Source organism: Hyperoodon ampullatus (genome assembly GCF_949752795.1).
Source record: "Hyperoodon ampullatus genome assembly, chromosome: 2".
Taxonomy (NCBI): Eukaryota; Metazoa; Chordata; class Mammalia; order Artiodactyla; family Ziphiidae; genus Hyperoodon; species Hyperoodon ampullatus.
In genome coordinates, this window is record NC_136915.1 from 56,623,234 (window position 1) to 56,638,242 (window position 15,009).

Sequence of the window (15,009 nt, forward strand, 5' to 3'; positions counted from 1 at the left end):
GAAAAATTATCAGCTATTTAACCCAATTTACTTTTGAAAGAATTGTGTTTATTGCATATAACTTTTGAATCACCATTTCCTGAAGACCTTGGTATTAAATGCATGAGAAACCCTTTTGCTATCTAGAAATTTCTAAGTTTGTTCTTTGTTATGAGACATTAATTGATGATGTGGAGTTTAGGGGTCTCAGTGATCCTAGTCATTTTGAAATAAGATCATTAAATATCTTATATTCAAGGGACTTATTGACTATGATAGAAGGTATCTCTCCTGTTTTAATTATGAAGTTTAAAATTGGTACACATGTTGTATGATTTGTAAAGAATTTTACTTGGTCTAATGTATTGCCTTTGTTAACTCCTGTTGGCAAATGACAGCTAGAAAGTTAAATTATTAGATAATTTCTAATTAAAAGTATACTACCTATAAATAACTGATCAGGATAGGCATCACTCAACTGTGACACAGCAGATGAATAATGGGTTCTCCATGCTCTGCACTTCTTCCCATTTTCCTGTTGCATTGAGCTTCTTCAGTGCTTTGTCACACCTCTATGACAGTACAAATAGAAGAAAGGGAAGATGGTGAATTTTTAAAATGTAAGCAGGAAGAGGTTGAAAGAACTAAAAGGAATTTTGGGTTAGCAAGTGTGGGTCTGCCATCCGTACTGGCCTGTGCCCCATTATTGTTGGGACACAACAGATAAGTACAAATCAAGTGGTGTTAGTAATAAGGACCATTACCAGTGCTCTCCCCACCCCCAGCCTATACTGTTATTTTTCTATGTAAACAAATTGTTTGAAATGCTTTGAAAATGAACTCTTAATATTAAAAGGCACATGCATGTGAAGGCTCTAGTATATTTATTTGTATAAAGAGTAAACAAAGTGCATGTAGGGTGGCCACAGGTTTGATGCAGACCTTGGTGATGTAGGGTTCCTGGATAAATTTGAATGGCTGTTGCCACTGAATCAATACACAGCTCATTTTCAGGCTCAAAGGTGAAAAGTAAGGGTATCAATCAAACGCTAGACAGCATCAACAAAAAGTTTTTCAGACTCCTGGTCAAAAAGATCTCATGGTTCACATTGAATCAGAGATTTGACATTTTTGATTACCCAGCTACCTCCAAGCAAACTGAAAACTGCCTAGTGGATCCTGAACTCCACAGTGCTGCTAGCTAGGTCTTTCAAGTTTTGCGCCATAGGGTGATGGTCAAAATAGTGATCGACTCTTGTAGATGGATGGTAAGTACTGAAAACACTAAGAACAGTGCAATGTACATGGTATATATGCATTCAGCATTCAAAACCAATGCTGGCAGAGCTTGCCCCAAAGTGGTAGAGTTATAAAAGGATACACATTGACATTTCTGAAAAGCAGGTATAACAGCATCCACGTTCTTGGAATCAATTCTGATTTAAGGTATACTGTTTAGGGAAGCACTGGCACAGGTTTAGTTCTCAAGAATCAACATCATGCAGCAAAGTATCTATTCCACAGCTGCCCCCCTGGGTATGACCAGTTTTCTCAAAAATGGGTACCGCTGGTCACCCAAGGGGACAGGAGCTAAGCCACTGCAGAAACAACTCAAAGTTTATGTCCTACTGTTGAGAGGGATACACTCATCTTTTTGTATAGCAACAACAGTATACTAACTGGTATCTAATATTTCAAGAATGTTTCATCTATCATTTAGATATTGAAATTTGAGGGCATACTAGAGTATCGGCCAAGTCCATCAATCTTTATCTTTGATTTATGTGCCAGAAAAACATTTCACATCAACTGGCAGCTAAGAAAAAGCAAAAGCAATCATCTTGAGACTTCACTTTGGTCAGCTCCTCTTGTTTTGAAAAATCCCATTCTGGTACTCAATTGTGATAGTAAACTAACCAGACGAAACAGTGGTATATTCTTTCCAAAAGGAGGAGTGCTTAAGTGCTTTCTAATATTTTGGTTGTCATTATTTGTCACTATGTTATTGGTGCCAAATTTAAAGAGGAAGTACTTACACATATTAAGCACCACACAGTGTGCTTTATACGTACCCCAGTATCTTTTTAGACAGAATACAAACTTTTTCCAGTTAGAACACATTTTTTTTTTTAAATGGCTTGGGTATTGGTTGGGGGTAGGAGGACTTAATACACAGTAGAATTTAAATGTTATTCATGCTTCTTATTTTAGAAGCGCTTCAAATCCCTCAATAAGGTTCTGAAAGGTTGTCCGAATGGATGGTTGGAATTCCCAGCATTTTCTCATAAGTTGATAAACCTGTAAAAAGAAAAAACAACAGAAAAATGTTTAGGAGCTTTTTAAAAAAATTATAGAAACACCAAGAAGAACATAAATTTGAAAATGTGAATGACTTCCCTTAATAAGTAATACTAGAAAACAAGAATATTTGAATAACTTAAAATACAGAAAATGTGACACATCTATAGTTCATAAAAAACATTTTAACATTTGAGAAGCTCATGACTTAACTGACCTTGCAAAAAAATCCAGGTCATTAATTACTATAAACCAGTTTAAGGGTGAAGTTATACCTCAGTTTAGACTCCAAATTTCCTTACTGGCTGCTTCATTCTTTGGCTTAAACATACTATTCAGTACATCTTAAATAGTCTACAGAGTTAGTCTTAAAGGCTCAGTTCAGTTAGAAATACAGAAAACTGAATGTCACAATGCTGTTGATAAGTGGGATAAATAAACTTACACACAAAAATGCAATTATATGTATTTGTCACAGGAAGGCTACACCAACATATGCTCCTTTAGGGTGCTCACTGAGGTGAGCCTACTTCTGAAGGGAATCCCTTGCTTTGAACAAAACTTGTGGCTGTCATCTGCCCCAAAGATGATTTTCTCAGATATCTTATCTGAAATTCAGCTTCAGAAAACTATTTTATTTTTATTTATTTATTATTATTATTATTTTTGCTGTACACGGGCCTCTCACTGCTGTGGCCTCTCCCGCTGTGGAGCACAGGCTCCGGACACGCAGGCTCAGCGGCCATGGCTCACGGGCCCAGCCGCTCCGCGGCATGTGGGATCTTCCCGGACCGAGGCACCAACCCGTGTCCCCTGCATCGGCAGGCGGACTCTCAACCACTGCGCCACCAGGGAAGCCCCAGAAAACTATTTTAAAAGAGTTTTCTACTCATTCCTGCTCCCCCAACTCCAATCCAATGCTGGATAATTCAAGCAGTGAAAACAGTAAAAACTGAGTTTTATTACTTCGAAATGGCGCATAGATACCTCTTCTGGACAGTTAGGTGGACAAGGCAAACGTTTTCCTTCTTTTAAGGTATTCACAAGTCTTGTTACTGTCATCTGGCCATGAGTTGGGCCTATCATTTTCAGGAACAACTATGTAAAATAAAACCAAACAAAATATTTTACTTTGTACATATTTATATAAACACCAGATAGATTATGGTAAAATTTCTAGAATTGGAAATTAAAACAATAAAAAAGGCTTTAAAAATGAAAGTCCAAGACAATTTTCCTTTCCATTATAACACACTGATTGGATTCCATTTAAGAATGAAACTTACAAAGCAGAAGGATGGACATATTTTAAGTGGGTGCTAGATTCAAACGAAGGACAAGTAAGACTTACCGCCATGGGACTGGAATCTGAATCACAGTAAGTAAGCAGCTCATGCAGAGTTACTCCAAAAGACCAGACATCAGAGGCGATATAAAACTTACACTGAATTAAACATTCTGGAGCATACCTGAAAGAAAGCAGACCTTGAAACTTCATTTCCTGGAAAGGATATTCCAAAAAGCACTAGAGTAACTCAGAAAAATCAGTGCTCTGGTTTTTCTTAGAATTTAATATTCTAAGACATTTAAGTGTGTATTATGCATCAGTCACACATATGCTGCTGTGGTGCACACCTGATATGTGGACAATACCCCTATGGGCTCTCATTACACATTTGCTCCCAAACATCAGTCAGACAAGACTGTGCTATCGTTTCGCAGAGCATAGGCTCTCCATGGGGAGGGGATGGGGGGAGGAGGTGATGACGACAGGCACGGGCTTCATTTGCCTGCAAGCTCAGATTGAGTTAGCAGTGAATTACTGCCCAGTCCTCTTCCAGTGTCAGCTGTTTTGGTGGATGATACCCAATTGCCTGAGCCAGAAACTGAGGCATCCCCATATCCAGTCTCAGAAATACTTCTCAAACCTGCTCACTTCTCCTAAACCCCACCATCGTTGTCCAAATCACTGTCCTAGTTCACACCATCACTGGCTCTGGCCAAATTAGACTCCCTGGCTCCAGTCTTGCTCCTCTCCTTCCCACAGTGATCTTTTTAAACAGAAGTCCCTGTCCTTAATCCTCCCAACAGCAACCCAAAGCTCTTGGGATGGAGTCCCAGCTCCATAACTCAGCGTGCAGGGCATTGCCTTAGCAACCGCCGAGGCCTCCCTTCACGATCCAGCCACACGGAGCTGACTCCAGTTCCTAGGACAGCCACCGCTCTGCCTCACTCTTGCCATCATACATGCCATCTTCTAACCATCTTTACAAACTCCCAGGAATCTTTTAAGGCCTTATTTTAAAAGAACGTCCAGAAAACCAAGCCTGAACCCTTTTCTGGTTATGGTACCACGAAATTGGCTGCCTCACCCATTAAATTCTAAACTTGGTTGGCTTGTTCACCCTTGTTATCTCTAGTACCTGGCACAAAGCAGGGCCTTGATACATATTTCTTTAATGAATAAATGGAGGTTTGGCCTCCGTGGGTGGGAGAGACCCATGTCGTGTCCACACAGGATGTACCTCGTGGTGCCAGTCAGTTCTACAGGACGGCATAGAGTGGAGACTTCAGCAGCTTCCCCCTTGGATAGTGTTCCAGGCTGAGAGGGGTCAAAGTCAGGGTGTGGCCCACCAACCAGGATACTCTGGTGATTCATGAGAAGATGGCCAAGTTTCTTATGGATTTTTGCTCTGTTATGTCCAGGCTCTACCTGAATCTGCCAATGCCCACTCGTCACCTCCTTCCTGTAATCTTCCTGCCCCCTCCTCCTACCTGCCCTCCAGGCTTCCTCTGCATGGATGTGATTACTCCAGCTGCTGACAGTTTTAAGAACTGTGTCAGAGGAATGCCTTCTCCAGGCAAGATGGAGATGCTGAGCGTTGTGAGATTTCTTCCCTGGAAGATGTCCTATGAAGCTCAGGCATTTCTGCAGGTTGCTTTCAGTAAAACAGCTTAAAAGATGTTTCTTGAAGGCAAAAATCAGTCAATTCCAAATGATCTAAGTCTTTTTCTAATCTGGACTAATAAGAGAGACATTAACATAGCTAGAAAGGACCTATCAGAACAGTGGAAACCCTATGAAGCACTGATGAAATCTGTTTGATTCAGTTACCAAAACACAGGGCTGTCCCGATCATCCTTGACTGTGTAGTACTCCTTATCAGTTTCAATGGCTTTGGTTAGACCAAAGTCCCCAATTTTCACTTGGTGTTCACTCTCAACAAGGACATTTCTTGCTGCTAAGTCACGGTGAACGTATTGCCGAGAACCCAAATAGTCCATCCCCTGAGGGAGAGAAGAAAAGGCAGAGCACATTGCTGAAGGTCAGTTCAGAGTGGATTCTGTATCTACCACTTCATAACAAAAAAAAATATATAAATGTCATTTCATTCACATATCACTTTTTTTGTTTTTACTTCTTTGCAAAAATAGACCAACCTGATTCCAAGAAATACACATTAAAGAAACCATATTAACAAATCAGTTCACTTTCTTAGCAGAGGCTAATTTTCAATCCAAATCATGCAGAACAAAATTAACTCAGTACAATTATTGGAAATTATTTTCCACTTGCAGCCTAATTACAAACCAATTACCCAGGACAGAGTGCCCGATTTATAAATTTTTACCAGGCTCTTTTTTTCTTTTTACCTTACAAATCTGAACGGCATATTTTAACTGCTGTTTGAGGTTAATTTTGTTCTTATTCTTTGGAAGATACTCCTTAAGACTTCCCGAAGGCAGAAATTCCATGATGAGCTTAATACCGTTTCCTCCTGTTTAGAAAAAAGAACGAAAAAACAAAAAAACCCATCAGTACAAGGTTGCCAAATGAAGGAACTGTGGGAGTGAAGGGCACAGGATCTGGAGACAGAGGACCTGAATCACAGGCAAGTGGCTTAACCTCGCAGGTTTCAGAGTCTTGGGATCCTCAGCAGTGAACAGGGTACCTACCCTAGGGTCATCAGCGCTCACTGAGACAACACAGTGTTCTGCAAACCACTAGGCAAATGATGATTTTTAAAAATTATGAGCCACATCATCTCACTACCAATTTTAAAATATAATACATGAGTATTGTACTGGCTTGTAAAAAAGATAGACTTATTAGTAAACACTACTTGCCACCTTGATTTAGAAAACTAGAAAACGAAGTACCCTGCTTAGTGCTGGATCAAAAGAACAGGGAAAGGGGAGGAGTGGGCATCAGTTTCATCTGGTCTCTGTGCCCTCGTGTGCAAATATCAGGACAGGGGAAGTCCAATCCCCAGTGTGGGTGTAGGAACAGCCAAGAGAGACAATGCTGGAATCACCCCCCGCCTGGTGGGGGGAGGCTGGGCAGCTTTCCCGGGAGTTCTGCAGCTGCTGGGGGTTCTGACAGTGCATACTGCTTTGAAGCCCTAGAGCTCCGGGGGCCATCAGCTAGCACTCAGGCAGCCCAGATGAGGCCAAGGGCACTGCCTGCTCAGCACTGGCCTTCAGTGACCCCAGATAGTCACTCAGTCTTTAAACCAACCCCACTTTGCACAACATACCGTCTTCTGTGCAGATGCCTTTATACTTCACAATGTTCTCATGATAAAGGTTTCTTAAGATTTCAATTTCCTTCTTCAGATCAGCTATGTGGTTCCCTCCGCTCTCAGGCTTCAGGGATTTGACGGCCACCTGTTCCCCTGTATTGTCCCCCTCAGGGTCATACCTGCAGAGCTCGACCTTCCCAAAGTGGCCCTGGAGGGAAAGATGCATGTGCTTGATCAGAGAAGCCCCGGCCTGGACCAGCGGGACACACTCCAAAGAAGAGCCTTGTTCCTCGTGCTGTTCCCCTGAAGGCGGGGGTGCATGCACAGTCTGCCCTGCAGGCAGCAAGCTCCTACTTGGGCTCTTCCCCACTTGGCTTACCTGCCATTCCTTCTTCTATTACTGAGCTAAGGCAAGAAAAGGATCAAGTAACTGGTGAACCAACACATCAATCCCAATTTCCATGAAAGTGTAACCCAAAAGGAAATGGAGGTTATTTCTGGACATGCAGGACAACCTCGGCATTCTTTGACAGCCCTGGGTCCACGCGATAGGAGGCACCACAATGTGGCTACAAAGAGCAAGGCACGAGGAGTCTTTAGAAGACGTGGATTAGATCCCAGCTAAGCCACCTGCTAGTGATTCAAGCCTGGTCACCCCACCTTCCGAGCTGGCTCCAGAGGTGCTCAATGTACACAGTGGTAATAAACCCTTGGGGATGCTGTGAGGAAGCAGGAACACTGTGCCTGTAGAATGCCCAGCACTCGGCCTTGGCACATGGCGGGTACTCAAGGTGGCACAGCCTTTATTAACTACAGAAAATCTATATAAAGATGCAAATTCTAGTAGCTTCTCTAGTCACATTTACTATCAGGAAACTGCCACTCAAGGTCCAGAGGAAAAGCTAAAATTCTATTTCGGTGTTCTGTGAAATAAATCCATCCCTCATTTAAGCAGCCTCACAGGATATGTATTCCCAGAAAAGTCAGAGGTAGGGACTTCTCTATTTCCACCATATCTATATCCATCCCCCATGGATGGATCCCCCCCTTTTCATTCTCTTTGTCCCTTAGAGACCAAGTCTTCCGAGGGAGCTGATCAATGTCCTGTGTGCATGGACAGGCTGCCACTGTGTGTCAAATGGAAAAACGCACAATCCTAAAGAAAACACAGTAAGATGCTTTCTCCTATAAACTTTGACCCAAAATGAGAGAGAATGGAGAGCAGCTTTAGATATCCATAGAGGTGAAGTGGTCAGCAGGGACTCGAGTATAACTTGCCTCTCCCAAGTCACGGATTCTCTTTAAGAACCGCTTTTCAAAATGTGTGGGATCCACTTCAGTTGCTGGCTTTTTTTCTGATACGATGTCTGGATCTAACAGAAGAGAAAAGAAAACATGTTAAAAAGGAGTGATTGCCCCTCACAGACTCCTTGTTATCCCTCCCTCCCCCGGGCATTGTCTGGTCTTGGTTAAACAGCTCAAGGCAGAGTCTTACTCTGCTCCTCCAGCTTATTGATGTCTCTCATGATGGCTCGGAAGAAGGGTCTCTGGTTGGGGTCGTAGTTCATGCAGCGGGTCATAAGGTCAGCTAGCTCCTTACAAGACGGGGTCACTGGCCTGCACCGGCTTTCATAGAACCTCTCTTTCTGCAAAGAAGAGGACCACATGAAAGAAACCAAAGGAACCACTCACAAACCTTTTAGCCCCAGGTCAGAAGGAGTTACCTAACAATCCCTAATTTAATTCCCAACACCTTTGCTTAAAAGTAGACGTCATAAACGTGGGTGCTAATGCTGCCTTTCTCTAGCTGTGGGAAATCTTAGTCCTGGATACTAAAATAATCCGAATTCAAGGAAAACAGGCAGTATATCCCACCCAGTCCCAAATAAGCTGTATTCCAGCAAAGTCATGCCACCTTCTGGAATATAATTTGGCAACATGTGTAGAAATCTTCAGATTCTGCAAACTCTCATTAATTGCAATTATTGAACGACTCAGAAATAAGTCAGATAGAAACAAAGATTTATGTTTAAAGATATTCCCTGCAGAATTAGACAGAACATTACAAATTTGAAAACGACCTCAATGCCAAATATAAAATTAGTTAAATAAATCAGAGTTTAATGAAACAATGAACTCTTACATCAAATTAGTAAAAACTGTAAGACTTATTTAATCGTATAGCAAAGTACTCACAACATTAAATGAAAAAAATATACAACATTAAATGAAAAAATAACTATCTAGCATGGTCCCAAGTTTGTTTAAAAAAGAGAGATATAAACAGACTGGAAGACAATATGCCAAAGTGCTAAATATTAGTTAGGGGTGACCAGAATATAATATAATTTCTTTTTTAAAAATAGTTTTCTCTGTTTTCTAAATTCTCATCAATGGGGTTAATACTTTAAAATTCTGAAATGAATAATTGATGCCCTTTTAAAAAAATTAACTGAATTTGCTACACTTTAGGCTCTGGTCTGTAGCTGACTCTCAAGGGTACTAGTTTCTCTTCTGGTCCCTGTAGGTCCTAGGGTGGGGTGGGGGCAGGCCCCAGAGGAGAGGAGGAAGGTGGGTTGGAATTAAGGAGCTGAGAGCTCCCCCTGCCTTGGAGTGTCTCTCACTCTTCCAGGCTCCAGTAGAGCCAGGGGGAAAGGTCACCCAACCCACCCAAGGGTACCTGGGAGAAGTGACAGACCCTCCTTTATCAAAGGGACAGACCTTTCCTTACACCATCTGTATTCTGCTCAGTCCTGGGTACACAGAAGGTGCTCAATAAATACTGACTGACAGCAAAGGGTATGCTGTTTTGTTTCCAAGGAAGTTAAAAATAAAATGACTCCCAAAAGCCCCAGCTGAAAATCCTAAATACAGATCTATGGATGTGACGGTTTCTCTGTTGGTTTTAGCTTAACTCCTCTTTCCCAAGTCCTGCACCATGTTTACCTGGCAAAAGGCTAACAGGTTAAAGGTTCTTTCGCCTCTTTGCTATCTCCTCCACGAGCACCCTCCACCCTGGATCCTCACTGCCACTTCCTGGTTCAGACTGTCGCCACTGAGAGCCTCAGAGCAAGAGGCCTCTCCTCGGCCTGTCCATCCAACCACCATCCAGATGAACTGTGCCCAGTCTGGCCTCCGAGCACCTGGCTCCCCCACCCAAACCCTTCAATGCCCCACATCACCCCAGTAAAATTCTGCAGCCCGGCATTCAGGGCCTCTATACAATCCGACCTCAAAGGACCCTTCCCACCTTTTTACCTGTCATTCCTCTCCACACTCCAGGCAAATGAAACTGCTCCCTGTAGACAACTGAAATGCCACCCTCCTTTGGACTTTGATCATTCCCTCCCAGCTAAAAGTGATGCCTGCCCCTCTAAACACACAAGACACACCCTAATAATCAAATCAGTGAGTTGGGATCAGTGGTCCTTCACTGTAACTTTCACTGCTTTATCCCTTTGGCGTTAGAGCCTCCACTAGCTTTCTGCAAGTGAACATGAGAAAGGGTCAGCCTCGAAGTTTTGCATTCTAGCTAAGGAACCCGGGCCTTGGGCCACCTGCATCTGTTACCTGACCTGTAAAACAAGGGTAATGACATTGCCCTACCCAACATGCAGGGCTCTTAAGGTGATGATTTCAGATATTATGTGTGGAATCCTTATCGCTGTTTTAGCCCAACTCTCCTACTACACCCTAAGGTCCTCAAGGGTAGGCAAGGCCTGTGTCTGTTTCATTGTGAACCCCCAGCTTTAACTTAGGACAACACCTGGTACACAGGAAGAACTCAATAAATATCTGGGTGTTAATTTTGCAATGCTATAGTGATCTACTGAGTACACATTGTGTACCTGGGACTCTACACGCATGATTTACTTAATCTTCACAACAACCCTGCAAAGTAGGTATTATTTATTCCCATTTTACAGATGATGAAACCAAGGCCCAAGGAAATTAAGTAACGTTTGCGAGGTCACACAGGCAGTGTAAGCTTGTGGAGGAGAGTCAAACCCGTGCCCATCTCCTCCCACAATATGAGGCTTCCTGATAACTCCTGAGACACCCATGAGTGTCCAAGGGGTCCTCACTCAGCTCACACCCTGGAAAGCAACTCACCTCAATCAATGTCTTGTCTTTCAAGGGGATCTCGCCATTGTAGCAGATCTCCCAGAGCGTGGTTCCAAAGCTCCACTTGTCAGCGGCCACACTCAGGTTCTTGGAGTCTTCAACACACTCAGGAGCAATCCACGGGATTCGTTCTATGCACTCTGGAAAAGACAAGAAACATTTACAGATCAGTTTCTGCAATCACCTGGGGAATATATCACTGCCATTGCAGCAAGAACTGGGAGTTAACAAAGAAACTCTTTCAAGTAGTGTTTTCCAAACATGGGCCATGGCTGCCCTGGTCCTGCAGGGAGTTTGTGAAAGGGGCGGTTTTCCAGGTCCCCCAGCCCTGGCCCTTCCAATGCATCTGTCTGAGACAGGGCCTGCAGCTGTGTCTGTTTAACACAAACTCCCCAAGAAGGTCGTGTGAGTCAGTATTTGAAGCTGTGGTCTCAGAAACAGCAAAGCACCCCAGGGTGGAAGCCAACACCCTGGGGAGGGAGAACAGGGGGGCACATGGACAAAGGCTTAAGAAAGAGAAGGCCGGGGAGAAGAGGCCGACAGATGCAGAGCGGGCATGGGCTTACCCCCATACTCTGCATATCGCCCTGCAAGGGCCCAGGGGTGCACTGGTATCCCACGTATGACCTACACGTAGAGCGTGACCTGTGCGGCACTGCTTACAGTGTCTCAGCTCCCAGGTCTGCCCTCTCCTTTGGAGTCCTCAACTCATGATGACCTCATTCAAAGAGAAGCTGCAAGACCATAGCAATCGCTAAGGTGCCTCCCCAAACTGCTCACTAACTACAGTGGACTTCTTGTTTTGTTTTGTTTTTAATTTTTATTGTAGTTGCTTACAGTGGATTTCAAAACAAACACAGGTAGGATCCAGGTCCCACTCCTCCTGACACATCTCTGACCACCCCAGACCCTCGGCCTCCCCCTGAACAAGGTGCTGCCCTGGCACCTTAAACACAGCTCCTTCACTGCAAGACCAGACCTGCCCCAGCTCAGTTGTGTTTCTCCTACTGCACAGTCAGCTCCTTGAGGGCAGGGACCGACCCTCCGACGCGTGACACCTCCCCTGCCCCCAGGGCTGGGCAGGAGCACAGACGCCTTTTGCAGAAGTGTGCTTTCTATAATGAGGCAGAACCCCAGCCCAGCCCCCTTCCCTGCTGGCCTGGCCCTGCCTCAGGGTGCGGGGAAAGGGATGGGTGGGGCAGGAGACGGGAGGGAGGGAGGACACACCTTGCCTGGACAGCACAGTGACGGGGATGCCAGGGTCACTGAGCTTGATGAAGGGGCCGCACTCGCTGTCAGTGCCCTCACGGGCCAGGAGGAGGTTTTTAGTGCACACGTTTCCATGGACCAGATCTTTATCCTCCTGAAGAGTGAAAAGGCAGAGCTCAGCAAAGTTGCCCATAGAGCTGCCCTCCTTCCCATGGTCTTTCCTGTTTCCCACAGGTCATAATCCACATTCCCCTTCCCCAGCCCCAGCCAGACCCGGGCAGCTTAGCTCTCCCGCCGATGATCTGTGTGACTCCGGTATATTATATAACGTCCCTTTACTCCAGTTCCCTCATCAGTCAACCAGGGATAACAATGGAGCATGCCTCATAGGGCTTTTGTGAGAATTAAAGTGATTATCAGAGCCTGAAAAACACCTGAACAGCTGAACCATGGTAAGCACTCAATAAATGTGAGCTACTATTGATGCTAATAGTATCGTTCACTCATTCAACAAGTACTGTAATATTTCTACTCTTATCATACACTGCAGTATGGAAGTCAGTCCTCTAAAGTGATAAAAATTTCCCTCTAAGCAGGATTCATAAGTAAGCACACAGAATAGCCCAAGATGATGGCTTTCACTAAGCACCAGGCACACATGTGTTTAGGTGCAGAGCTGGGCCCTCCAGCCTGCTTGGCTGGTACCTCCTTCCTGCCTCCCCACATTCTGGTTCCTGATGGGGACCACCACAGACATCAAACATACTTACCAAGTAACTCAGGGCGCTGGCCAGCTGTTTGGCAACTTTGAACTTCCAGGGTGTGGTGAGGACATCACTTTTCCGGTGCATGAAGAGATCCAGGGGCCCTCCCTCCACAAACTCTTCCACCATGATATCTACAAACACAAGAACAGCCACACCTGCAACCTTCTGTCCATCTGGGACAGCACCCTCCCTCATCCCCTTATGAGAGCTCACTTTAACGGCTGGTACTCCGCCTGGGGGTGCCAATGGTAGAGTGCTTCAGAGTCGGACGGGCCTGGGTTCAAGCCCTGCCTGGAGCTCCTTCTACTCTGACTCTCTGGGCAACGAACTCAGCTCACTCACTCCCCACCTCCCGAGTCTAGCACAGCGTAGGGCCCAGAGCTGGCAAGAAGTAAACACTCAAGAAATCAGTGAAAAACAGATGGGATCTAGTTCCATGTCTACTATTAACTTAAGCAACCGACCTGCTCAGTACTTTGAATTCCTTGATTGCAAAAAGAAAGGCAAGAAGCCTGGGCGACATGAGGGCGGGTATCAGCTCCCACTCATCTTCACAGCAACCATGCTCCCTGGCCAGGGCCGACTTCCCCTTCCAAAGAGAATACACTTACTCTCCACGTCTCGGACACAAACGCCATAGAGGTACACGATGTGTTTATGGGAGACCTGTCTCATCATGCTGGCTGCCTCAAAGAAGGCCTGCGGGAGAAAAGGACAAAGAAATGTCAAGGGCCGGCCTGCACTGATCTGATCCTAAAGGGGTTCAGCTGAGAGGAAAGTCAGTGGATTCCAGGAAAGGTCACCACTGTCCTCATCCCAAGCCCTGAAACTACTCCCCTGGCCTCAACTACCCAGAGGCACTGCCAAGCCTCAACTGTGAGGGCCATCTAGCTGGGACATAGGACTCATTTAGAAAACCTAATAGGATGCAGAGCCAGGCTGGCAGGATAGGCTGGCTGACAACGTCCCCATTCGATACTCATGTCCACCACTTCCTCTTCCTTCAAACTTTGGGAAATAACGTTTGACACTATGTTAGAATAAAAGGAAAACCAAGGCAGGAGATGTCTGTCAAGACTTGGCTTTACCACTCTCTAACAGTTTGTGGGATCCGGGGTAAGTCATTTTACTGCTCCGGGCTTTACTTTCCCAGACTCTGAAGTGACAGCCTGGACTGCATCAGGCACTTTGAGACCATTCAGCTAGAGTCTGGGGCTCCACGGCATCGCCACATGGACCTCTAGGAAGGAAACGGGAGAGAGTGGGACGGACAGGCCCAAAATCAGGGCAAAGGCTCTTCTTAGCCCACTGTGCTCTACTGGCCCCAGAAATGAGGGAGGGGAGAGGGTGGGGTTGTGAGGAAGACACTTGCCAGAGAAATGTCCCTGTGGCTGGGGTCTAAGACTTTGAGGATCACTTTTATTCTCTTCTCTTCAGAAGTGCCTTCGTCATCCTTGTAATCCGTGAGGGTCCCAGAGTAGATGTGTGTCCGCGTGCCTCTCCCAAGGTGCTCGCCCTGAAGGAGGAAGCAGGAGGTTAGGGTGACCACCCCCTGGGGCTTCAGTGGTGCCAGAGTCTGGGACTGAGTCCTCAGTGGGAACGCACATCAGCAGGGATGGGGCAACGGCAAACGGGCCCCAGGAGCTCAAGCCTCTCCAGTGCCTGGTCCTGTCAGGCCTCCAGAGGTAACAAAAAGCTACTTGGACAAACACGGCTGTGGCACTCCCTGGGCCCCAGGAAATAATCCTCATATTCTCTAAACAGCAACCCGCTATCCACCTCTAGGAACAGCCTGGGGCCGAAACATAACCCTGACCTTTCACAAAACTTCCAACAGTGCCATCAAAAACAGCCACCAACATCAGCCCCCACCAGGCCTCCAGAACAGACTCAGAGAGGACCTCCCTCCCCCCTCCCCCAGGAGGCTCCTCCACTCACAGGCTGGGGTACAAAGAGAACAGGCTTGTGAGCCCTACTGCTTGCTGGCCTTTTAACTTCGAGACCTCCTTTCATCACGTTCAATCGGCACCCACTTTCTGTAAATGCGTTAACAATGTACCTGCCTCGTAGGGTTGGTGTAAGAATCAAATGAGGAACTAGGTAGAACA

General features: G+C 45.3%; 1 protein-coding gene across 1 annotated transcript in view; it reads right to left on the reverse strand.

The window, feature by feature from the left end:
* Positions 1-848: 848 nt before the first annotated feature.
* Positions 849-15,009, reverse strand: part of JAK1 (Janus kinase 1) — a 52,708-nt gene continuing 38,547 nt past the window's right edge. Inside the window, exons 12-24 of the mRNA XM_079698575.1 lie at positions 14,274-14,417; positions 13,513-13,600; positions 12,905-13,032; positions 12,153-12,288; positions 10,914-11,065; positions 8,296-8,446; positions 8,079-8,173; positions 6,816-7,008; positions 5,932-6,056; positions 5,393-5,565; positions 3,629-3,746; positions 3,265-3,375; positions 849-2,277 (exon numbers count right to left, since the gene is read on the reverse strand). Of these exons, the coding sequence (XP_079554701.1) occupies positions 2,182-2,277; positions 3,265-3,375; positions 3,629-3,746; positions 5,393-5,565; positions 5,932-6,056; positions 6,816-7,008; positions 8,079-8,173; positions 8,296-8,446; positions 10,914-11,065; positions 12,153-12,288; positions 12,905-13,032; positions 13,513-13,600; positions 14,274-14,417 (1,710 nt within the window). The 3' untranslated portion in view covers positions 849-2,181. The remainder of the gene's footprint in view (positions 2,278-3,264; positions 3,376-3,628; positions 3,747-5,392; positions 5,566-5,931; positions 6,057-6,815; positions 7,009-8,078; positions 8,174-8,295; positions 8,447-10,913; positions 11,066-12,152; positions 12,289-12,904; positions 13,033-13,512; positions 13,601-14,273; positions 14,418-15,009) is intronic.